Raw genomic sequence first — 26,909 nt, 5'->3', positions numbered from 1 at the left:
ACGTGAGAAAATGTTATGATACATATATGGAGCATAGTTTTTTGAGCATTATTTAGGATAAAGGAAGACGTGGTGGAGGGGTACTCATGGTTTGACTAAAAGACTTGGGGGTACTCTACACCCAAAAGAAAAGGTTGGGAATCAGACAGAAAAGCTGACCGCACAGAAAAGTTGACAAATGGCCCTGACTACACAAAAAGACACTGGACACAGTTGACAGCACAGTTCCATTTATTCCACTCAAAGAGTCTGAAACAAACTGGTACAAATTTCAAAACATACTTTTTTTATCCTTTTTTCTCATTTTTAAAACACTTGTACATTTCCTGACCCGGAAGTGTAATTAGGTTTAATAGAATAAAACAAGGCATACGGCAAAATCTAAAATCAAAGCCTGAAAAAGACTTTACGAGACGAACAATGCTTCCTTTTCCACTGGCACGAATGTGTGCAAAGACTGATGAGCCGACTGTGGAGGCCAGACTGAAGGTAGATACGAGGACCAGAACATAGAGCCAAGCAGACACTTCCACTCCCATCATGTACCTGCCTGACCCAGGAACCTCAGACCAGCTGACGGAAGGAAAAAAAAAAACCTCCCACCCCTTTCCTGATGGCCCAACTTTTGGTCTACTTATTATCACAGCTCACTCAACATCATGAATAATCTGTGATTCCTACTTTAACAGAGGTGATGTCTGAGGAATTTCTATACAACCTAATAATCTAAGTCTGACATGGATGTTTGGTCCTCCTCACCAAATATTTTGGTTCCCTAAATGGGTAGAAGTGCACAGAGGAGCCAGTAGGGGGCAGGTCAGTGCAAGCAAAACGGGAGTTTAGGGCAACCAGCTCATTCCTTAACAGTGTACTCCTAAAAAAAAATGCCTGGTTGGAAATTCACAACCCCCCCAAAAAATGTAATTAGTTCTTGTTTTGCAGTTTATCAGCTTCCACCATTTTGATATTTTGTTCTGGGTCTCAGGCAGGCCCTCCTCTTGTCTGATTCAGGTAACCACATTATCCAGCATGTGATGAAGAGTAAGGTATATGGAGCTCTGTACAACTAGGCATTATGTAAGCAAAGCCAGTAGGGTTCTGGTCCAGTGAATCTATCATCTTCAGTCTGGGCCTCCACACTGCATTCACCCAGGCGGACCCGCACAGGCAGGCACAGGAGCCCAGCCCTGACCACAGCAGCCTCCTCTGGTTGGGAAATGAAAGCCTGGGGTTACCTGTAGAAGGTTGGGGTGGGGGGAATGTCTACCTGTGTTATGATCACCGGTTGTCTGTAGGTGTCTGTACTCCCCACAATTACTATTTCTCAATATTCTAGTGTGCGCCCTTCCAAGTGTATCAGCCTATTTAGTCACGCCCAGTGATTATTGGGTACTCTTTGGCGAGTTCTGCGGAATATCCAATCACTGGGCGTGACTAATTAGGCTGACACACTTGAAAGGGCGTACACTAGAATATTGAGAAATGGCCAGTATCTCCTGCTGCAGGGCGAAATGGGAACAGGGCTATGCCTGATCTGACTTCCTGTGTACTAACCAACACCTGACCACAGCCACAGTCTACTCTTGGGAGTTCACTGCCTGGGTGAATGCACAGGCATAAGTAAATCATAACGACACACGAACGATGAGTGACAACTACGATTCTTAATTTTTTGTTGTTTCTTTGTTCGTTTTGTTAGTTTCTTAAGTTGTAGTTAAGATGTTGCTTTAGGGCTGAATGGAAGGTTCTGATGTGTGGTTTTGGTTGTTATATGTACACTTGGTTCTTTCTCGCCATCTTGGGGAGCTGAATGGTCAACATCTCCAATAGAGAGATTCAACATTCTTGAGTCTCTGGGAGTTCAGGGTTGGGTTTGGGTCTGATGGGAATGGGAAGAAGTTGGTTGGTTTGGGGGGGGGGGGGGGGGGGGTTCTGGTGTTACCTTAAGGGCCAGAACTTGAAGTCTGGGCCCACTAGAGACAGCACACACACATGGAGCTAGTGCAGAGGCGGAAAACTCTCTAGCTGAGGTGTGGTGGGGGCGTGAGTAGAGTATCCATTTGGAAGGAACTTTAGCCTTAGTAAATACAGACAAGGACATGGAACCATCCTCAATGAAACCCCTTTTACTGTACCTCCCTCTTTTATCCTGGAACATTCACACGGCCATTACAACATTTCAACACTCTAATATCGCACACATTTGTCTGCTATTTATCTTTAATTGAAGGCAGGAAAGCGTCCTTTCCACAGACTATCACACACACCCCTCCATCCGCACGCACACACACACACAAACACACACCCCTCCATCCGCACACACGTGCGCGTGCGCGCGCACACACACACACACACACACACACACACACACACACACACACACAGTTTTGTCTGGTATTGCTGCGCCTTGTGTAACAGTAGGGGGGGCGAAGCACAACACTTGTCATGGCAGAAACACCACAGTCACTTTCTATGAACCTTTTTAAAAATGACCAACAAACAAGCAAAGGATCGCGAACATTAGTTACAGCAAATTCTCGCTTTTATATGTACATAAGAAAGTGGTGGTGGAGTGTGTATTCGTGTGGTGTGTTTGTGTGTATGCGTGTGTGTATGTCTGACGAAAGAGGGGTCGCTGTATGCTCTTCCCTCAGCAATAGAAGGAAAGAGGAGAGGAGAGGAGAGGAGAGGGGTGGGGTACAGAGGGACTAGAGCGCCCCTGGATGTTAGGGGCTGGGGGCCTGGAGGGGGGGGTGGGCTGATTGGTGGGCGGCCAAGGCGCTCACCTCTTCTTAGGGCCCTGAGCCGTGCGCGGGGGGGTGACCGGCCGACCTGAGTTCACGCCCCCATACTGGTACTTGGCTTTCTTCTCCGACGGCTTCAAGATCTGAGAGAACAGAGACAGAGAGCATACAAGAGGGAGGAGAGACCAGAGAAAGGTGAGACATAAAAAAGATGCAAGACGCAAACACTGACTGAGCTCATATCTTCTTTATTCTAAGCAGCATGTGTGTTGAATTAAGCATGTGTTTATGAGTAGGAGAAGAACTGTAGAATGGATCCTTTCCATTATGGTGGAAATTATCATTTCCACAACCCATATTCACTTGAATTCGGGTGAGAGACAGAGAGAGATAGGGGGGCATAGGACAAATTGATAGAAAAAGGACAAGAGAGGAGATGCTGAGGGAACAAGCAGTGTGTGTGTGAGTGTATGTGTGTGTGTGTGTGTGAGTGAGTGAGTGAGTGAGTGAGTGAGTGAGTGAGTGAGTGAGTGAGTGAGTGAGTGAGAGAGAGAGAGAGAGAGAGAGAGAGAGAGAGATGACAGAAAACGGCAGCGAGTGAAAGGCCAGACAGAGATGGGGGAAAAAAACCAAAAAAAAAGCAGACAGGCGTACCTGGAAAGAGCACATGAGAGACTCGTCCACACTCATCATTCCTCCAGCGTTGTCAAACTCCCCGCAGTAGTTGGGGGCGGAGAACAGAGTCACCAGCTGTCGCTTGGCAAAGAACTCATATCCATCCTCAACCACCTGGCAACAACAAACACAAACAAACAAACAAACACAGACGCCCCGTGACTTTCAACTCCATCACAATTACCATTACACTGATACTCTTTGGATTGGATACTGATTCTGACATGGTTAAATTAACTGGATGGGGATCACAAAACTTTTGCAAGTTTGGTTCAAAATATGCAATAAACAACACGCTAACCATGGTACAAAGTGAACACTTCAAATCTTCTGCCTGAATCTGAAGGATGCGAGATGCATTAATTTACAATCAGTACAGCGCCTGGTGAGATGCATACTGAATAACACGGATGAATGTACGGTAACTTTGGTGACTGCATGTGAACAGGGCGAGATGTAAACTGAATAACATGGAGGTGAGTGCATGTGAACAGGAGATGCATACTGAATGACATGTATGAATAGCCTGATAAACCAGCCTAAATTTGAGATTAAATGTGTAATTTAGTCTGGCCCCGATGAATGAAACTTGTTGATGGAAACAACCCATTGTTTATCAAACTGTGTCTGTGCCGATTGGCCAACGCTTTGTCGTCAATCTCTGATAGCCCCCTCCAAAACAACTCCCATTCAAAACAACTCCCCTGTGTTTTGATTGGTTTGCCAGATTCTGGGCATTGGGGCATCGTCCGAGGCTAGACCCACTCGTAGGCAAAAATAATTTTGACCGCAGGCGGGTGGGGCTAGTTTACTAGGCTAATGTATGAATGTAACTTTGTTGAGTGCATGCAGGCGAACAGTACCTGGTGGGCTCTGCAGATGAGGTCCAAGTCGTGGCGGTTGAGGAACTTGCTGACCACGTCGGCCCCGAAGGTGAACGACACCCCACGGTCGTTCTCTCCCCAGCCCTGCACGTCCTTATCTGGGTCCGACCACAGTAGGTCACACAGTAGACCTGACAATGTACGCGCGCACACACACGCACACACACACACACGCACAGCTTGTTAATATTTCAGACCAATCGAGGGGGACTAATCATGGCAGTCTATTTTATTTTATTTTTTGTAACAAAAAGGTGACGCATGAACAAAATCGGACGTAGATATGAGTTGGGACAGTTTGTCACGGCAGTAATATAAAATGCCTGCTGAGGTCCAGTCATGCCACTTGACTAGATGCTGCTGTGTGTGTGTGAGTGTGCGTGCGTGCGTGCGCACGCGTGCGTGCGTGCGTGCGCACCCCAACTAGAACATAGAAAAAGGAGTAATAATATGGTATTGAAGGTACTCGAGCTCATGAACCGACGATTTCAGTGCTGTTGTATATGCCAAATTTAGTTTGTGCCACGATAACTGTATATCTGTCAAACCAAATAAAGAAGTAAAGGGTGTATTTATTTATTGAGGGCCACCTCACCTGTGTCTGGCACGTCTGTGGGCCTCATGATGCGACGGATCTGCTCCATGGACTGCAGGTCAGGAGACAAGCCTGAGGACGAGAGGGAGACAGGATGAGACCCACAAACAGACAGACAGGATGAGACAGACAGACAGACAGGATGAGACCAACAGACAGACAGGATGAGACCCACAGACAGACAGGATGAGAACAACAGACAGACAGAGAGACAGGTTAAAGGACAGGAGATAGGCAGTCAGAGTAAGACAGGATGAGACCCACAGACAGACAGACAGACAGACAAGTCAAAGGAGGACTGGAGTTAAGGCAGTCAGGGTAAGACAGACAGACAGATAGGTCAAAGGAGGACAGGAGATAGGCAGTCAGGGTGAGACAGACAAGCAAATAAAGCAAAAACTCAACACAGCTAATAGACGAGTGCATTTATGAGAAAAATACACCTAACCCCAAAAAAATTCTAACAAAAGGTTTCTCAGTGGTTTACAGTACTATCAGATGTACTTAACAACATACTAAAAATCTGCCAAAATCTGACTTCAGGAAAGGCCTCATTTTCAAGATGGCCGTCGCAGGGCCCTTAAATTGACTCTGGCCTTAAAATTGCATTGACATGTCCAGGAATAGTGGTGTTTGATGCATGTTTCAACCTTGTAATGTTGTAATTAGACTATGTCCTTGATATATATATGATTATTAGTGCAGTTTGCAGTTAAAAAATCAATTTACAACTGTATGGTACTGTAATATTAGACAAATTTGGCCTGGCGGTTAGGCTAAATACCGCTAACCTCTTCTTTGTGTGCATTTCAGGTTTTTTTTTTTCAATTATGATTAATATTACATGTTTTGCATTTGCATGTTTTAAAATGTATTTATTTATTTTATTTTGTCACTGATGATCAATGGTAAAAAGCAAGGAATCCATACGAAGGATTCAAAATTTCACTTTTCACTGCGTCCTGTATGGATAGACAAGAGATAACTGTGGCCATAAAATGACATTGAAATGACCAGGAATAGAGGTGTTTGGTATGTTTTTTTTTAACCATGTAGTGTTGTTAGAATATTTCCCTGATATTATGAATGGTTAAAAATGCATTTTGACTTTGTTTTGATTGATGGCAGCCTACTGTGATATTAGCCAGATCTGCTCTGGCATACTGTATGTAGGCTAAGAACTGCTATCCTGTTTGTTTGTGATTATGATTATTTTCACTTTACTTTAGAAAAAATATTTGTATGTTTTTACATATTTTATTTATTTATTATATATATATATATATTTATTTATTGATGTATTTTTTATACTGTATGTAGGTCCAATGACCGTAGCCTTATAAAGACCTTGAAATGACCAGGAAAGGTGATGGTTCATATTTGTTTTGACCAAGTAAAATTAAAATAACATTTTGGGGATTAACTTAGAATTATCCACATCATACTGATCCCAATAATATTAAACTCTGAACTCTTCAGTTGTGCTGAAGAATTTGAATTTGGAACAAAATGTGTTAATTTTTTTATTTAAATATAATACAACATCAAACAGGAAATTCATCCATGACTTCCATCGTGACTCTGGCCAAGCTGAAGTGTGAGCCATGTTCTTAATGGTGTCTGTCACAACCAAAACAGACTGCTCACTACAGGCATTGAGTTATTGTCAAGCAAAGTGCATTGCGTTTTCCAAAAATTTTGGGCAGCACTGACATGGCACAGACGAGCAGCTTGACCAGATTGACTTTATCTTGAAATATTGTGCAGCATCATGGTAACAGACTAAATCACAGTAGCTGGCTAAACATGATGCCAGAGAATTCCCCATCCTGCTAAAATGAATGTGACCTGTGGCCATCATTATGAAGTACTTTGAATTGCTAGTTATGTCATACTTCCAGTGAAAAGCACTCAAGCTATGATGCTACCAATGCACGTATAACTCTGGCAAGAATCTGCTTCATCTTCCAGTTAAGTCTGTAGGACTTGGATACAAGCAAGAGAAGGCCAGGCTGGTTTTAGAGTGGATGGAGCCAGGGATCACAAAGTAAAAGTAGCTGCTGTAGCTATCCAAACGGCGCAAGTGGAGTGGCCTTGCAAGATGTCCAACCAATAAATTAGCCTATGGATGCAGTACTCCCACCGGGTCCATGCCCCTTGCTTGCCCTGGGATACAGGCAGAGCAGGAGCACCACCTTGTCAAGACTGAGTCACTGCTTGCACAATCATGCTCAGCCCTCTGCTTTTCACCTTGCTAATAAATGACTGGACGTCAACCTACAGTACCACTCCAATAGTTCACAGACAATCAAGTGAGACAAGGCACACAACAGGAAAGACGTAGACCTTTTGAGCAGCACAAATATGATATATGTGGGTTTGGCCTGATTATCATTGACTTCAAATTTCTTCAAGACTTGGTCTGACTAAGAGCATAACAATCAATATTTCCATGGTTGCATGCTTCCCACCAACCAGGAGGAGTGCCCGTTTTTTCCGGAGCTCAGAAATTATATGTGTATTGCTCTTGGCCTGACTAGAAGCAATGCTGAAGGTGTTGCGTCATCAGGAGGGCATGGACTGGCTAGGTTTGGACATCAATGATGACCTATTCTGGACCAATACTGCATGTCAAGAAGTGTCTCAACTTCCTGAACAGTCGAGGCAAGTGCTTCACCATCATGACCACATTTCTAAGACAAACCATTAAGTGCAACCAAGATCATTTGTGTACCTGTCCATGCACAACACTCTGGAGACAATTGATAAGGTATAAATGGTTCATGTATTTCTTCCGGAATCCATGTGATCCATGTGAGGTTTTAAGCTGAAATCCTATGGCATACCCCTTTAGGAGACAAGGAGAATGAGTGGAGTTGAAAGGAAATTCACGCCCATTTAGGAAACAGTACTTGATCCCACTTTTTTGCATTGGTGGCACAGGGTATGATTTAGCTTGGTTACCATTGTGATGGAGTGACCATCACTAGGGTTGTGGGTGTGTTCTGACTGTCACGCCAATGAGCTTGGCTCTTTGGTGTAGCGGTCAGGGCCCCAGTTTACTACCCCAGAAGGTCTGGATTCGATTCTCGGCTGGGCAACTCTACTCCCCTTCACCACAGCCATATTGAATGGGTTTGGATACACCACCCACAAAGTGATCACAATAGTGATGCAAGCCACTCAACAAGCTTCTCTTCTGGCACCACCAGAGTCATAAACTGTCTTGTGCTCACAATCTCTTGCTTTTTACTGGTGCTAATACCTGATCTGACTACTGTGCGCATATGTACAATTTACTGTACTGTACAGTTACTGTAATGTTTTGATATTTTGTGTGTTGTGGCTGTGTACTTAGGATAGGTTAAGATAAGTTAAGATGTATTATTGGTTGTGCCTGTGCATATAGATGTTATAATGTCATGCACTTTTAATGTTTGTCATGTCTTGTCTACACGGGAGGTAGTGGAAAGTGACATTTTGAATCCTTCGGATGGATTCCTTGCTTTTTACCATTGATCATCACTGTCAAAATAAAATAAATAAATATATCGTAAAACATGCACATACAGAACATGTATATTAATGTAAAAAATAATCATTATTAAAAAAAAAGTAAAATGCACACAAAGAAGAGGTTAGCAGTATTTAGCCTAACCACTAGGCCAAATTTGCCTAATATTACAGTACCATACAGTTGTAAATTGATTTTTCAACAGCAAACTGCACTAATAACCATATATATATCAAGGACATAGTCTAATTACAACATTACAAGGTTGAAACATGCATCAAACACCACTATTCCTGCTCATTTCAATGCAATTTTAAGGCCAGAGTCAATTTAAGGGCCCTGCGGCGGCCATCTTGAAAATGAGGCCTTTCCTGAAGTCAGATTTTGGCAGATTTTTAGTATGTTGTTAGGTACATCAGATAGTACTGTAAACCACTGAGAAACCTTTTGTTAGAATTTTTTTGGGCTTAAGTCATAACTGCACTTGCCTATAATGCGCACAGTCTCCCAGACAAGGATGAGGAGAATCTACACAAATCAATAACACTACAGATCAGATGAGTGAGTGAGTGACTGACAACTGAACCAATAAGTCGGCAGATAAGACTTGTCAGATAAGAGAGATGGCAACCAGCCTGATGTTATACCTGTGTTTTTGTTTGTTTGTTGGGTTTCCCTGCTCTTAAGCAGCTTCAAGCAAGCAATCACTGCATACTTGTCATTCTCATCTGCAAATATATTGAATAAAAACTTATCATCTCATCTCTCTCATCTCTGATGAACACGCTCACCTCCGTGGCAGCAGAAGATCTTCTCGTCGATGATGGCGGCGATGGGCAGACAGTTGAAGCAGTCGGTGAAGGTCTTCCACAGCTTGATGTTGAAGCGGCGCTTGCCTGCGGATGAGGAGGGCCGCAAAAGATTCAAAATCATTATGACAAGGCAACTAACAGACAATCTATAGAAGGGTAGGGAACCTATGTCTCGAGGGCCGTTTGCAGCCCTTGAGAGGGTTTTATCCGGCCCTCGACATAATTTCAGTGTTATGCAGCTTCACATGAAATATAACATATTTTGTAAAGGAATCTTAGAAGTTACATTTGCAATACAATTAAGTTGTATTCAAGGGACCAAGAGAAGGTTGGGTCTGTTTTAAAGCTGGCTGTCTTCCAATATAGGCCTAGAGTGCAGGGGGAAATCCTGGCTTGTGTTCATAGTGCCACCCTCAGAGGACTTTGACGGCCCTTGGAGGAATTTTAAGTGGCCCCTCGAATTAAAAAGGTTCCCCCTCCCTGATCTACTGTCCTGAATTGCGTGAGTGTGAGAGAGAGCGCAAAAGAGAGAGTGGGCAAGTGTGTGTGTGTGTGTGTAAGTGGTTGCATGTATGCGCGCACGCACGATAGACGAATTCTTGCCAGACCCTTGTATATTTCCACGCAGCTTTGTGAGCTCACACGAGAGTCCTTTGGATTAACCCTACTCCTGAACCGTAGGGAAAAATAAGTGAAACGCTAGTTGTTTCAGACAGCACTGGCCGCTCGCATGGACTAACTCAGACATTGATTCTGTAATTTCAACTCCATTTTCAAATCAGTGAGCAGTAACACCGCGTTAAACATGTCGGAAAAGTGTTTCCCCAATCAGGTACTCAGGTGCAAGGATTATTAGATGCGTCCTAGCATCTCTATAAGAGGGTATGTCCGTCCGTCGGTCTGTCCATCTGAAACGCATTCTTGAAACCCATTCTTTAAATAGTCCAAAACACAATGCTCGCCGCCATCGGACGCATCTTTTTCCGCCTGTCGAACTTGTTTTTATAAAACCCATGCCTTCGCAGACCTACGCATATGACGTAGCTCCAGATGAATGTTGGTGGAGCAATGCAAAAGCCATTCACCTGGCATTCACTTCTCCTCCACAGCTGCCTACAAATTGTGCGTCTAGACCAGGTGTTCCCAACCTTTTTCAACTTGGGGCCCACTCGAAATTGTCAAAAATGTTTGGGCCCACCTCTGACCCAATTAAGAATAAAACTCAAATAAATCAACAACAACACACACCAAAATATGATTATTATTTTTGGAAAATTATTTCAAGGCCCACTTGGAATACCTTCAGGGCCCACCAGTGGGCCCCGGCCCATAGGTTGGGAACCACTGGTCTAGACAAAGGTATATTGGGACTGCTCTCTTGGCTGTCAGTGAGGCAGCGGTGCATTGACTGAGACAAACAGCTGATTCGTCACCGCCGCCAGAGCCCAGCGCTCCCTCTGTGGTGCAAATGAGCCTTAAAGGGCACACATGGGGTGCGTTCCAATATGCGACCTTGCATCCTCCACTTGTGGCCTCACGTTTTGCTGATGCCCCACCTCCGTGGAGAAAACAATTACATTTCCCCGCTCCCAGCCTAGCCACAACAATTTTTGGGGGACTATTCTTCATTGACCATCCTGTTTGAAAATGAGAAAATTACTTTGCAATTGAGCTTTTGCAATAATGCTGTTGTCAGTGATGTCATCACGGCATATAACTTCCTGGTACGAGGCCACAAGCCCAAGTGGAGGACGCAAGGTCACATATTGGAACGCACATAAAGACAGACAGGCCAAAGAGTGGTGCATAGCTTTTGGTTGTGTACAGAGATCATAGAAGCACAATCTCCGTCTGCCTTCACCTACATACGCTACCAGACTTTAGTTTAGTGTGTGCATTTACATACAACTGAAGCAATGGATGGAGACACTCGTGCCATGTGTGTCTCTGTATATACATTCAAATTCATCACAGAAGCTATAGATGCGGTTGATGGATGCACAATGTAAATGTGTGTGTGTGTGTGTGTGTGTGTGTGTGTGTGTGTGTGTGTGGGTGTGCGCGCTCACTCACGTTGTACCATGTGGTTGAGGGAGGCTCACCTGGGCTGTTTCTGTGCGACTTGTACAAATTGTAACTTGATACAGTATGGACTGTACTTCTGTGTACTCACACTCAACAGTCATAGATGTTGCCAAGTGTTGTCGGCCTTTAGTGTGTGTGGTTGAATACTGCATGTGTATGTCACTGATTCTTGAGAAAGTGGCTAAAACAGGTTGTAATGTTGACAGAAAAAAACAAAGTGAATTACAAAATTATATGGTATATCCTTGTAGACTAAGGTCTTGGCTTTTCAGAAATGCACAAGGCCAATCTCCCCATTATGTATTTTTTTCAGAAATCAGGCTTTTCTCCGACCATAGCTTGTTTTTTGTCAACACCGTCAGACACAATTAAAAGTTATTAAAATTGTATTGATTTGGTTGCATATGTATCTGGAGTTTTTAAGTGATTATGTGTATTTTTTGGTTCACACATATGCCTTTAAATGTTGAAAATTCACTTTTGTTCTATTTTAATACTGTTTCATGTGTTCTAGTTTTAAAATATGTACCGTCAAACGATGCTTACTTAACGCCTAAATACAACAAACAATTTTTTGTAATTTCACAAATATTCGTGTAGGCTTAAATTGGCTATTACTTTGATATTTCAACAACTCCTAAGGAAAATGTTGTAAGCACATTCCTTTAAAATGTCCAAAACTCCTTCTTACGGTGGTGACTTAAGAACTGACGGTGGTGACAGTAATCTGAGAGTGGTGAAAGTGGCCTAATTAGTACCTGCATTTAGCAAAATAAATACAGTCCCAGGAAAAAGTTTGTACACCCTTTGAAGTTTCTTACATTTCTGTCAAAATTGATCATAAAACATGGTCTGATCTTCCCGGAAATCTCAAGAAGGAACAATCAGAGTCTGCTTTAATTAATTCAACCCAAACATTTACATGTTATCATATTTTTATTAGTCATAAGGCCATAACATTCACAGGAGAGCAGGGCATAAGTAAGTACACCCTTGCATTAAGTAGGTTTTAACCCTCAGTTAGTTGCAATATCATCAACCAGACTTGTCCTGTAGTTGCAGATCAGATTAACCAAACAATCTGTTTGTATCTGGTCTCCCTCCTCTTTAGAGAACTGCCTCTCGTCAGCAAGGTTTGTGGGATGTCTGGAGTGCATAGCTTTCTTGACTTCATGCCATATAATCTCAATTGTTTTTTTGTCAGGGCTTTGACTGGACTATTTCAGAATGTGTATTTCATTATTATGAATCCATTCTAAAGTCGATTTGCTTCTATAGTATGGGTTGTTGTCACATTTCAGGACCCATACTCTTGTGTGCTTCAACTGTGTGACAGACTTCCTCACGTTTTGTCTGTAAAATATCACAATAAACTTGAGTTCATTGTTCCACTGATACTAGCAAACTGTCAAGGGCCTGGGGCAGCAAGGTAGCCGCATATAATGATGCTCCCGCCACCATACTCAGAAGAGGAGATGTAACCAAGAATAGCTAAAAATGGGATTCATTCTGGCAATCTAAAATGAATGGGGTTTCTGTCCAAAAAAATGTTGCTGCACCTTTGAGGTTTGCGAAAAAGCATTTATATGCTTCATAGAATTACTGCAAAATATTCTGTAGACCAACCTTGAAACCAAAGTTGAATTGTTCAGGGGAACACACAATGTCATGTTTGGAGGAGAACTGGAGAACCACACCTTCACCTAAACATCATCTCCACTTCTGAGTATGGTGGCGGGAGCATCATTATATGCGGCTACCTTCCTGCCTCAGGTCCTTTTCAGTTTGCTATTATCAGTGGAACAATGAACTCAGAAGTTTATCGAGATATTTTACAGAAAAAGTGAGGTAGTCTGTCACACAGTTGAAGCACACAAGAGGATGGGTGCTGAAATGTGACAACAACCCATACTTCAGAAGCAAATCGACTTTAGAATGGCTTCATAATAATGAAATACACATTCTGGAATAGCCCAGTCAAAGCCCTGACAAAAAACAATTGAGATTATATGGCATGAAGTCAAGAAACCTATGCACTCCAGACATCCCACAAACCTTGCTGACGAGAGGCAGTTTTCTAAAGAAGCGGGAGACCAGATACATCCAGATTGTTTTGTTAATCTCATCCGCAACTACAGGAAACATCTGGTTGAGGTTATTGCGACTAACTTATGGTTAAAACCTATTGAATGCAAGGGTGTACTTACTTATGCCTTGCTGTCCTGTCAATGTTTACATCTTATGGGCAATGAAAATATGAAAACTTGTAAATGTTTGGGTTGAATTAGTTAAAGCAGACTCTGGTTGTTCCTTCTTGTGATTTCCGGGAAGATCAGACCATGTTTTATGACCAATTTTGACAGAAAGGTAAGAAATTTCAAAGGGTGTACAAACTTTTTCCTGGGACTGTAGCCCTCTCAAGTCAATGGCATCTTGCATAAACACTTTATTTTTGTGTGTGCACAGTATGAGCATTTCTTTTTAATTCATTAGTTAGATTATCTAGGAAGTAAGCCACTGGTTGTTGAAAATGTGATAAAAACAGCTTTTAAGTTGTTCAAATCCAAAATATAGAGGTGTATTATCATAGATGTAGGTCTTGGCTGTGCAGTGAATGCATTGGCCAAGCTCCCCATGTTTAACATTTGTCATAAAATGGGCTCTTTCTTGTTTTGTCAACAGCGGCAGACAGAATTAGAAGTAAAAACACATGTTTACTGTATTAAAGTGAATTACTTTAACAATTCAACATAACTGTAGACACTTATTGTATGCATATTCTTAAAACATGTCAAAAACACGTAAAACATGTGTTTTTTGGTGAACTCCATCAGATGTCACCACCGTCAGGTTTTCTGACAAAAAAACCTCCAAATGTACCTCAGTGGTGGCTAGAGTATCATTTTGGATCACAATTATTACTAACATGCCTAGTAATGTTTCATTAACCAGCACAATTTAGTAAAATATGGAACAACATGATGAGCAGAACAAAATCTGACGGTGGTGACATCTGACGGTGTGAGACAAAAAAACCACTCTTTTAAATATTATGCATTGTTTGTTCACATTAGCCATTTCATTTTCGCTCTGTTTCTTGGGTGCTTCATACCTTTTCTGAAAAAAAATATATTTATTAACATTAATGTAATACAATACTATTAAAAACCCCGACGGTGTTGACAGTTTATGGTTGGGACAGTACCAGTGTCCAAACAAATTAACAAATTGAGGACAAAATAATAAACTTACAGGGGCTTCAGTGATGGTGAAGTAGGCAGTAGAGCTGAAGGTTTGAAAAGGGGTCCTCAGTAATGAAAATTACCTTGTGCATACCTGATTTTATTGTCTTTTAGAAAAAATCTGACGGTGGTGACCAATATGCTGGACACATTTTGAGCAATCAGTAAATAATAGTAAATATTGTTTTACATCCACTATGTGCACATCTGTAGAACCACTTTAATATGGTCTTCCACATCATGGTGATATTGTTCAATTCTGTTAGTGATTTTTGTATTTTAAGTCAATTGAAATGATGATGCCAGTCCTTGGGACAGGCGTTTTTACAGGGTGTGGACAGGTTTATAGCCATGAAAAGTAATAAAATTACACTTAAATATTTCAAACAACTGTGTATTCGTGTGACAGACCCCTTGGCCATTACCTGGGTTCATTTTGTTTGTGAAAATTTAGTTGATTTTCAACAGAATTAATATTTTACTGCAGGGACATGTTTTTGCCAAACTTTCAAGAATCAGTGATGTGTTTGTATGCACTATGCACTGTTGTGAGTGTGTGCTGTATGCACTCACACTCATCGTAGAAGCCGTAGATCCTGTTGATGGAGGCGCACTCGTGGTTTCCGCGCAGCAGGAAGAAGTTCTCGGGGTACTTGATCTTGTAGGCCAGGAGCAGGCAGATGGTCTCCAGGGACTGCTTGCCTCGGTCCACGTAGTCGCCCAGGAACAGGTAGTTGGCCTCGGGAGGGAAGCCACCGTACTCAAACAGCCGCAGCAGGTCTGTGTACTGGCCATGGATGTCACCTGCAGATGGAGGGAGGAAGAGAGAGAAAGAGGAAGGGAGGGAGAGAACAAGCAAGGGAAGGGGAGACAGAAAGAGAGAGAGAGAGAGAGAGAGAGAGAGAGAGAGAGAGAAAGAGAGAGAGAGAGAGAAAGAGAGCGAGAGAGAGAAAGAGAGCGAGAGAAAGAGAGCGAGAGAGAGTAAGAGAGCGAGAGAAAGAGAGCGAGAGCGAGAGAGAGAGAGTAAGAGAGAGAGTAAGAGAGCGAGAGAAAGAGAGCGAGAGAGAGAGACAGACAGACAGACAGACAGACAGGAGGTTGGGGAGGCAGATATATAAGTAATTAGATTTCGATGGAGGGGTGTGAGTGGTAGGGGTGCCAGAACGTGAGAGGAAACGCGTGTTCATTAAGGCAAAAAAGAAAAAAAAAAGTATATATATATATATATATATATATGTGTGTGTGTGTGTGTGTGTGTGTGTGTGTGTGTGTGTGTGTGCAATATATATCACACATGTACAGTAGAGCACCACAATAATTAGAGAAAGGGGGGAAGGGAGAAGTGTGGATCAGGATGGAAGATGAAGGAATGAAGAGAAAGTGTGTGTGTGTGTGTGTGTGTGTGTGTGTGTGTGTGTGTGTGTGTGTGTGTGTGTGTGTGTGTGTGGTTTAAGAGTAGCCTTAATTGAGGTGTGAGGGAGGGGTGGTGATGCCTGATTACTGTCCTTGCTGCTCTGATGAGGGTCTTGTTCCACAGACTCTCCAGGGAGACGCACGGGCCATTTATATCCCAGCGTTCCACTTTTTGCCCTACACACAGACACACACACACACTCACACCTACTCTGCTACAGTGCCCTCCATAATTATTGGCACCCCTGGTTGAGATGTGTTAAAAGCCTTAAAATAAATTCAGTGTTTATTGCAGAAGAATACTGTCACACTGAAAATTTTAGGAAAATGTAGCCTTCAACTCAAATGAATTGTAGGAAAATAAAAAAAATCCCTGACTAAAAAATTATTATTTTTCATTAAATCACCTGTTCCACAATTATTGGCACCCTTAACAATTCCCAGGAAATAAATATAATTGAAGCATTTCTGTCATTTCTACAGTAGTTTACAAAGTTTACCAGAGTATGTAGGAACATTTAATTAGTAATTCATCACTTCCTGTTTCCCTGGGGTATAACTATGACGTGACACCGAGGCCATTTCTCTTATCCACTCTTAAACATGGGAAAGACAAAGGAACACAGCATACAAGTGAGGCAGATGTGCGTCGACCTTCACAGGTCAGGCAGAGGCTACAAGAAGATTGCCACTCAACTGCAGCTGCCCATATCTACTGTGAGAGGAATAATTAAGAAGTTCAAAACAACTGGAACAGTGGCAAACAAGCCTGGACGAGGACCCAAGTTTATTTTGCCACCACGCACAGTGAGGAGGATGGTAAGAGAAATCAAAATATCTCCAAAGCTCACTGTTACAGAATTACAACAAATGGTAGCATCCTGGGGTCACAAAGTCTCCAAATCAACCATCAGGCGCTGTCTACACGGCAACAAGCTGTTTGGGAGGCATGCACGGAGAAAACCTTTCCTCACCCACAATCAACAAAAACGCAAACGTCTGGAGTTCGCCCAGCGGTATTGGGGCTTCAACTGGGACCGTGTGCTTTGGTCAGATGAGACCAAGATTGAGCTTTTTGGCAACAAACACTCTAAGTGGGTCTGGCGTGCCACGAAAGATGCGCATGCTGAAAAGCACCTCATACCCACTGTGAAGTATGGGGGTGGGTCAGTGATGCTGTGGGGCTGTTTCGCTTCCAAAGGCCCTGGGAAGCTTGTTAGGGTGCATGGCATCATGAATGCTTTGAAATACCAGGACATTTTAAATAAAAATCTGTTGCCCTCTGCCAAAAAGCTGAAGATGGGTCGTCACTGGGTCTTTCAGCAAGACAATGACCCTAAACATATGGCCAAATCTACACAGAAATGGTTAACCAGACACAAAATCAAGCTCCTCCCATGGCCATCTCAGTCCCCAGACCTCAACCCCATTGAGAACCTGTGGGGTGAGCTGAAGAGGAGAGTACAGAGGAGAGGACCCCAGGTCTCTGGATGATTTAGAGAGATTCTGCAAAGAGGAATGGCTGAAGATCCCTCTTTCTGTCTTTTCCCATCTTGTGAAACATTATAGGAGAAGATTAGGTGCTGTTTTGTTGGCAAAAGGGGGTTGTACAAAATATTAACAACAGGGGTGCTAATAATTGTGACACTCATTATTTGATGTCAAATAATTATTTCTTTATGTGGGATTTTTTCCCCACTGAATAAATGCACTTGTATTGAAGGTTGGATTTTTATCTTTTTTTCCATTAAGGTCCCATATTATTTAGAGAAAAATAATAATAATTGGAAGCTAAAAAACACATCTCAACCAGGGGTGCCAATAATAATGGAGGGCACTGTATGTGTCCCAGTCGTGGTTTTCCCTCACTCTCTCACACACACACACACACACACACACACACACACACACACACACACACACACACACACACACACACACACACACACACACACACACACACACACACACACACACACACCTACTCTGCTCTGTCTCAGTCCAAGTCCTGCCCTTGAAAGCCGCGCGCATGCCCAGACCAAAACCATCCCTAAACCCACCCGCCACAGGGCGCTGTGGAGCATGAGTTAAGTTGCAACAGCGTTGTGCACAAACACGATAGACGGTTCAAAACGGTGTGTTACCTTACTTGCTTTTATGATGCCATGTTGTAGAGGCAGAGGGAATCAAACAGGTAGGCAGAGACAGAGAGAGAGCACTGCAGCTCTGGAGCCCACAGAGCAGCTGTTTCAAGAGCAACATGCTCTGTAGCAACAAGGCTAAATTCTCACAGGCGACACAGGCATCCACCCACCTATCTGCGCACGCAAACGTGCATGTGCACGTGCACACGCACACTTGGTTCCCCCTCACTACACACCTCTGACCCACTCTACTCTTTACTTTCGAAAGCGCCTAATTTGTTGCAATTATGCAGTTCCATGTACACACAGCAACCAAAACTCACTGGATGTTCAGCAAAGTAAACCCATTGGTTGTTAAAAAACATGCAGAGCACGGACACAGGTGTGCACACACACACACACACACACACACACACACACACACACACACACACACACACACACACACACACACACACACACACACACACACACACACACACACACACACACACACACACACACACACACACACACACACAAATAATGTTGTTTATGAACTGGTACATCTGCAAAGGCAGCCATGCTCAGGTACAGCAGTACACGTCCATTTTTTTAATTTATTTTTTAAATTAATGGAACTTGCTGATGGCAAAGTAACTCATTGTAATTTCACCCTACACCAGGTTTTATACTTCAATGTAATTGGCAATAAACCTGACAGTGGCTGGAAGGCAAGAAGTCAGGCTGTGGGACAGACTGAGATGGAGGAAGTGTTACTGGTACTGTACTTGTGCTTGCTATAACAATGATAAAAAATAGCTTGGTCCTGACTTTAAGATTCAAGGAGGATAATCACAGAGATCATTATGTCCCATTAGAGTTCATGGCACACTATTAAACTGAAATACACATCAGGTATACACACGCACACACTCCTCACTAGATTGGGGTTAGTATAGGGTCAGGACGAACACGGAGGAATGCCAACCATAGCCTATTGCCAGCTGGCAAACCCGCGTGCCAACCAGCACACCAACCTGCAGATCTGACACTAGCTGATGGGGCCCGGAGCCAAACATCAGGCACGGCCAAGGATGGGTTATGGCACAGGCCAACCGGGCTCAGGCCCAGGGGCCCAAGAGTCAAGGGGGCCCTTAATCTCTAACCTGCATATTTCCATTCTCATATTGCGTTTAAATCCCACTTTTAACAACAACTGCATTTTCAAATTTTCTCAGGGGACACGGCCTCCAAACCCCAAACAATATACAAGGGTCTCTAACATCTGGTCAAAAATCCTAAATATGTTTTGTAAACGAGCAACACCCATGGAAGGGAGGCCCTTCTTGTTGTCTGGTCCACAGGCCCATGGAGCCATGATCTGTCCCTGGGCATGGGGAGAGACTCACTATGGCCAAAAGTCTTTGTAGCTGTCGCTGAAAAGGTGTACCAATTTATTTGTTGCATTAATATTTTTTATATATTATTTTGTTACAATATTTTTGGGTTAAGATATTTGTATATTCTTATATTTTCTACATTTCATAAATAATTGTGTACAAATGTGAATTATAATTTTCATGTGTAATAATGACGTAACATGCACTGGTAGTCATGTGACTAACGTATTCAGTGTTTGGGAAGACGCATGTTCAGTCTTTTGGACCTGCCATGCTCATGGAGAGTAAGACGTGTGCAACAGTTGTCTGTAAAGCCTTAGCAGCAGAAGGTGCACACAGTATGTAAAATGTATTTTCTGACTATTTCAGGTCTAAATATGCTGTAAGATTTCATATGTAAAGTTTCATGAAGGCCGATAGGCCAATATATTTTTCAGTCTGTGAATATTCTAAGATATTAATTTGGTTGGCAAGATGGTGATATTAGGTGTGTATTTATTTCATTCCAGTTTTTCACCGTGCGTTTGGTGTTTGGTGTTGGTGTTTGGCACTTGGTGTCATTAAAGATCCTTGAAGAAATAAAACATCACTCATCGAGCATCAGTCGATGCGTGGCTTAATTCTGACCAGAAGAGAAGCGTTACGGGCAGCTACAGTCTCCATATATTGCAAAACAGACTCTGACAGGCTTGCATTTTGACTGGGAATAGACATTTTTTGTCATGATGTAACTAAATATTTTACCTCTTCCTACAAAGCAAGTACATAAAAGCATAATTTTAGCATTTGAGAGAGCCAAATGCATGTCAGAAGTGAGCGTTAGAACGTACGTTTGAGTGGGAAGAGTGGATTTGACTGCAACTGTGTGGGAGAGATATGTGAAGGGTCTCTCTCGGTGTGCGTGTCTGTGTGTGTGTGTGTGTGTCTGTGTGCGTGTCTGTGTGTGTTTGAGATCGACATACTCACCACAGATTTTGAGCGGTGCCTCCAGCTCCAGTAGGATGGGCTGGCTGAGGAAGATCTCACGGGACTTGATGCACAGCCCACGCACCTCCGCCTCCGTCATCTGCACGATCTTCCCCGGCCTGCATCCTCGCACTAGGGGGGGGGGGGAGAGAGAGAGAGAGAGAGAGAGAGAGAGAGAGAGAGAGAGAGGTTAGTCCGTCTCACCGTTTGACCTGTGGGCCTTCAGCTGTAGAAAATCATGTGCTGCAAACGTGTGTGTGTGTGTGTGTGTGTGTGTGTGTGTGTGTGTGTGTGTGTGTGTGTGTGTGTGTGTGTGTGTGTGTGTGTGTGTGTGTGTGTGTGTGTGTGTCTGAGTACAGAAGGAAAAGGCATGAAGAGGAGAGCAGGTGAAAAGGGAGCAGAGGCACATGCCCTCCTCAGACTACTGCTTCTCTGGCTTCCTGATCCTCCCACCAGGACCTTCAGATTCACAAGACAACACTCGATACTGTACCATTTTTTTTTTTTTTTTTTTTTAAAGCTCATACTACACCTCTCCTTCAGGTTAAATGATTGAGCTGGACCCATAGGATTCAATGATATATGCTAGCTTGGAGGTAAAATTTGCACTGCCATACTCAGAAAACGTCTGGAAGTACAGGAGGAGGTGTAAAATAAGCGTATTTCCAAAAATGGCACAGTATCACTTTAAAGAACTAATCAACACCCGTACATCTCTCCTAACGCACACCTAGTAGTCACAGCAATAAACGGCTCTCTCTCTCTCTCATGAAACACCTCTCTTACTGGTAATCGCCTCACGCAGAGCTAGTCATGACAATATCAAACAACAGTCTCTCTCTCTCTCTCTCTCTCTCTCTCTCTCTCTCTCTCTCTCTCTCTCTCTCTCTCTCTCTCTCTCTCTCTCTCTCTCTCTCTCTCTCTCTCTCCTCTCTCTCTCTCTCTCTCTCTCTCCTCTCTCTCTCTCTCTCTCTCTCTCTCTCTCTCTCTCTCTCTCTCTCTCTCTCTCTCTCTCTCTCTCTCTCTCTCTCAATTCCATCCTACAGGTCTGCAAAACAAAAACAAGGACAGTATCCCTCATCCACTCTCCACCCCTCTCCCCTCCCCAAAGTGTCCTGGATAAGACAGACAAAAATATCCAGACCTAGTTTAATAAAGATAGTCTTCAAGTCAATGTGTCTAAAGGGAGTTGTGGACAAGAAGACTCCCCACGGAGGAACAAGGTCTTCCAGCTATCCGTGTGTGTGTGTGTGTGTGTGTGTGTGTGTGTGTGTGTGTGTGTGTGTGTGTGTGTGTGTGTGTGTGTGTGTGTGTGTGTGTGTGTGTGTGTGTGTGTGTGCGAGGAGTACAGTCTTCTGTTGCCGTTTGTGTGTACGTGTACATGTGCATGTGTTTTATCTGACCGATATGACATTCACAGTACTCACAGCAACATGTTCATTAAGTGTAGTGTACTTTCTAAAACGTTCTTCTTTCCACCTTACACCATGAAGGCGGTGTTGCCTGTGAGTGACCACAACAATGTGTGAAGTGTTGGGACCTTGCCAAGCTGTAAGCTTACTTTGTTTATTTATTTATTTGGCTGTCTGTTTGTTTGCTCTAAACAACATGCACACAAGATTCGCTGCCTCACAGTTGCCACAGTTAAGGAGATTTAACTTCTGGCACTAGTCCAACGGGGGGCACGGGGGGGGTGTCAATCCCAGGTGCAGAAATCACAGCGTCAATCTGCCTGCAACAAATTGGATCAAAACAGCTTGGAATCAACTGGCCATATAGCGCCCAAGACAGGTACAGTACATCCGCTACTCAGGGAAGTCAAGTCGCCAGTGTGGTGGAAAGAAAACGGTATAGGACTGCATTTATATAGCACCTTTCCACTCCTTTGAGCACACAAAGCCCTTTACATTGTATGCCTCACATTCACCCATTCACACACAGGGTACCATCCTGCCACCAGGAGCAACTTGAGGTTAAGTATCTTGCTCAAGAACACATCGATGGGGTAAGACAGAGCGGGGCTCGAACATGCAACCTTCTGGTTGCCGAACGGCTCCTCTACAACATGAGCCACCACCGCCACCAAACGCGGTAGGTTCTAGGGTTTTAACTTAAACAATGCTGGATGGCTGTCACCTGTGGATGTGAACGGAGGAAAGAGTCCAAATCACCTGTTCTATGCTGGTTGTTGGGTCTCGGCCGGCAGTCCTCACCTTAAAACTGGACTAGTCCTTACACATACACACTAAAGACTGGACTAATCCTTACACACACACACACCAAGCCCTTTAGTGGGGTCAGCCACTGGAGACAGCTAGCCTACATTCCGTAAAGATGGAGCGATTCCGCTTGTCTAACGGCAGAGCCAAGTCACTACATCAACTGAAGTAACAGCCCTGGCCCCTCTCAATCAGGACAGACACTTCAAAACACACACACACACACACACACACACACACACACACACACACACACACACACACACACACACACACACACAGGACCATGGCCCTATTGAGGAACACACACACACACACACACACACACACACACACACACAGCCCTATTGAGGAACACACACATACACACATTTTAACTACCGCAAATCATATGTACATAAGGACATAAATGTTACAGATACAACAATGCTCTGTCTCACAATCTCTCTCTCACACACACACACACACACACACACACACACACACACACACACACACACACACACACACACACACACACACACACACACACACACACACACACACGAGAGAGAGAGAGAAATGAAATGGGACTTTACTGAACATCCTAACGACAAATGTTTTTTTCTTGTCTCTATTGGGTCAAGTTTTCCATTCAAGACTGGTAGTGGTTGTCTTGTGTTTTTTATGGACAAACTGGGGAGATCGGGAGATTCTCCCGATAAGCTTACAAGATGGCCTAGACTAGACTTCAGTCCAAGATATGCAGCCAAAGAATCCTTGAATTTGAATGAAAACAAATCGCATTTCCCCCCCTCATCACACCAATCCGTATTTCATTTTCATGCCACGCTGCCAGAGGAGATTGTACGTTACAGGGGTGATGGAGCTTGACCCTGCGTCACGGTGGCTGCTAGGCTTACTAATAAGCTTTGGTGTGATGAGCTCAAATCTGACTCTCCTAAGTAGGCTACCCTGTGTCTAAAACATTCAACAAAACATTAGGTTTTTGTTTATTTTTAAAATCTGCTGTGGTTCAAAAGGAATAACATTAAAAAATTAAGACTGAAATGAGTAAAAAAAAAAAAACATTGTACATATGAAAAATAAATGTGGAGCATGCTAACATGATCACGATAACCACTATAGGCTTTGGATAGAAAGCCTGTGGCACTACAGAGGAAACAGAGAGATGCTACTAAAAAAAATACATTAAAAAGCTGAATGTGACCCGTTACAAGGCCAGTTGCTAATTACTTTGCTTCACTGGTTGACAACGACGACGTGAAAAAATGGACAAGCCTTCAAAAACATAAAACCTGTTTATATTAACCCACACCTTAGCACACTACACTGCAGCGTTAAGTCTATCTATTCCGCTCTCTCAGTGCCGAGCAAAGATACTTTACAGAACAACAGCTGTGCTTCGTAAAAGGACGCAAACAACTGCATTTGTTTAGAGATGACTGAAGATGCTCTACTATGTGATGCTCATCTCCAGTGTAGATGTTCAAAGCACTTGTGCAGTTTCAGTTTAGAGAGCCAGAGCAAGAGCCAGACAACACGTCGATTTTTAAGGCCAGATGCCTCTGTGTATTAGCCGGCCCCCGACATAATTTTAATGTTATGCAGCTTCATATGAAATATTTTTTAAAGAAATCTTAGAAATTACATTTTCAATACAATTGGGTTATATTCAGGGGACATATAGAAAGTTTGGGTCTGTTTTAAAGGTGGCTGCCTTCAATACAGGCCAAAAGTGCAGAGGGAAATCCTGGTTGCCAGCTACCACAGGTCCTTCGCTACAGTCTATCCATGTCGCTTGCCAGTTCAGATGCCCAAAAATGCCTCAATGTGGCGCTTAATGGCCCAGCTGTGGCTCAGACAGCTGGGCACTCGACTGCTACACCGGCGACCGGGTTCGATTCCGACCCAAAGTCTCTCTCTCCCTGCCAATTTCCTGTGTCTCTACAACTGTCCTGTCATAATGAAGCCATGACCCCCCCTCCCCCCTCCCTTATTTTTTTTCTTCTTAAAAATGTGATGCTTGATGTCTGATGTCTGAGCGCAGGTGACCTTTGTCAGAAGATGATTCACAGGGATGTCTTCGTCTTCGTCTTCATCCTACCCTTCCTGCAGCAGCAGCAGCAGCAGGAGCAACAGGAGCCATGCGCACAATGTAGCCTACACAAAAACTAAACTAGGCCTGCCAACGCTCAGGGTCTCAATTCCCAGCACTCTACCTTTTAAAATAGCCAGCATCTCACTCTCTCTATCTCTTTCTCTCTTATCCCAAAATAAAGAGAGTGAAGAGCTGCACTCCTGCCAGACAGGGTGTGATTGTCCCCTTTGCAGTGGGTGTTCATCTCTTTGTGTTCACAAAAGGTCAGATCTTTCACCTGTTCAAGCTAGCCATTGCACACAGCGTACATACAGACACACTTTCACGCTTGCAATTTCATGCCAGAAATACACAGTGAGGAGGGGAGAGAGAGAGAGAGAGAGAGAGAGAGAGAGAGAGAGAGAGAGAGAGAGAGAGAGAGAGAGAGAGAGAGAATAAGTAGCAGGTGGCTGTCACTGATGTGCATGTATTCTGTTCCAAGTGGGCCAGAGAGTAATACAAGCGAGCGGAATTAAGTAGCCTCCTAACTAAGCCAGTGTCTTCTCTTTTCTTAGTTTTGCTTTTCTCGTTTCCCATTTCCAGTGCCTCTTTCATTCTTACTCAGTGGCAAATTATGGTAAACTCTGACGCTTTTCTTTTACATACTGAAATGCGTAGTTCTGCCCATAAGACATGTCAGTGGCAAAAAAAGTGCAGCAGTACCAAAGGCATATTCATTAGTGTTTATAGGGGTCATACGACTGCCTCTGTGCAGCACGGGTATGTACCTGTATATACATCACCAGAGTTACTGAGCAGTGGTGTAATTAGTAACAACGTCTAGGCTTATCGACACATAAAAGGCAACAATGTGTCGATACTACTAGAACGGTTTGGACTACACCTGAATCAACAAAATGCACACCGATTCTCTCTCGTGATGCTGGGTAAATCTATTTATACCGAGATGTGGAGAAGAGTGTAATTCTAGTTGGCAAGGCCGCCTTCCTGAAAACACACATCGCCCTCGCATAAACGGCGGGTAGAAGCATAGAGCTAGCGGCGGCAATCTGCAGCACCCATCTCTACAAATGGTAGTGTGTGGGGGTGTGTTCGCAGGCTCCCGCTATGCTTCCTACCTGAAGCTGCTAGCAAAAATAAAAATTCTTGACACTGAAGATGACAATGACACAAAATCATTTATCAAACAATCTTTACATTGGGGTTAATATTACTAAAATGACTGCCGTTTGGTCTAAACTGTGGTAGATTTCACAACCGACCGCCCGAAAGCAGTCCAAAACATCTGACAAAAAACAGGCAGAGCTGCTGGCTTGACGACAACGATATTGTTAGCTATCGAGCTAGCTTGACGGCTGGATAGGAACGCAGACTACTAAACGAGCAAGCTAGCGTTGAGAAAGAATGCCTCATGTTTATGAAATGGCAGTTTGTGAAAACCGCATCACAAAAATGGCATCTTGTTTTGCCGCACACAATTCATATCACATTTACTGTCCGTAAGTTGGGTAAAACAAAAATAATGTCAACCTGGAAGGCTAGTTAGTCAGTCACAGGCTAGCACACTGTACTTTGCCCACATCTAACGTTAGCTAACAAAATACATCTCAGTGGCTAATGTAACCTGCACGTCCAATAACGCAAAATGTCCGGGAAAGAAATGTAATGGTGTCAGTCTACATCATACTTTCAGCCAGTATACCAACAAGAGATGTTGCTAACAGTGAGATACATTACCTTCTAGGAGTCGGGAGATGATGTTGTCAACGTTGAGCTCACCCTCCGCCATCTTCTGTGAAGAACTGCAAAGAACAGTAATTCTTGTGCTTACAGCTGGGGGGCGACAAAATGCATAGAACTAGGGGGGAAAGCTTCCCCAGGTTGTGTGAAAGACTACTTTTTCCAAGTCAATGAAATACATTTGTGTACTACAACAAATGCTTGGCTTGTTAAATGAGAGAGAGATGATATCTTCTCATTCCTCATCCATTCATACAGAGAAAAGTTATAAAATAGTCTGCAAAAGCAGCACTTAGTCCTATGTTAAGAAGTTTGTATCATTAGGCCTAACACTAGAGCCATGTGTTTGTGTTATAAGATGTCTGGGACAGAAAGGTTAGCGCTAAATAAATA

The 26,909-nt window shown here is 43.3% G+C and overlaps 1 protein-coding gene across 1 annotated transcript; it reads right to left on the bottom strand.

Moving 5' to 3' along the window:
* Positions 1-213: 213 nt before the first annotated feature.
* LOC134469404 (serine/threonine-protein phosphatase PP1-beta catalytic subunit-like) lies at positions 214-26,620 on the bottom strand. The gene is made up of 8 exons (XM_063223630.1): positions 26,514-26,620; positions 20,457-20,588; positions 15,125-15,355; positions 9,204-9,308; positions 4,899-4,970; positions 4,283-4,434; positions 3,399-3,533; positions 214-2,887 (listed from the first exon to the last, which is right to left on the bottom strand). Exons 1-8 carry the CDS (start codon positions 26,563-26,565, stop codon positions 2,783-2,785), a joined length of 984 nt encoding a protein of 327 aa, XP_063079700.1. The 5' UTR covers positions 26,566-26,620; the 3' UTR covers positions 214-2,782.
* Positions 26,621-26,909: the final 289 nt, after the last annotated feature.

This window comes from Engraulis encrasicolus, chromosome 18, assembly GCF_034702125.1.
Source record: "Engraulis encrasicolus isolate BLACKSEA-1 chromosome 18, IST_EnEncr_1.0, whole genome shotgun sequence".
Taxonomy (NCBI): domain Eukaryota; kingdom Metazoa; phylum Chordata; class Actinopteri; order Clupeiformes; family Engraulidae; genus Engraulis; species Engraulis encrasicolus.
This window is presented reverse-complemented; position numbering and strand designations above follow the sequence as displayed.

Coding starts and splice junctions, on each gene's coding strand:
- LOC134469404 (XM_063223630.1), bottom strand. CDS start 26,565: ATGGCGGAGGGTGAGCTCAACGTTGACAACATCATCTCCCGACTCCTA. Junction 20,589..26,513: donor CATCTCCCGACTCCTAGAAG/GTAATGTATCTC, acceptor CCCCCCCCCTAG/TGCGAGGATGCAGGCCGGGG. Junction 4,435..4,898: donor CACAGACGTGCCAGACACAG/GTGAGGTGGCCC, acceptor GTACATTGTCAG/GTCTACTGTGTGACCTACTG.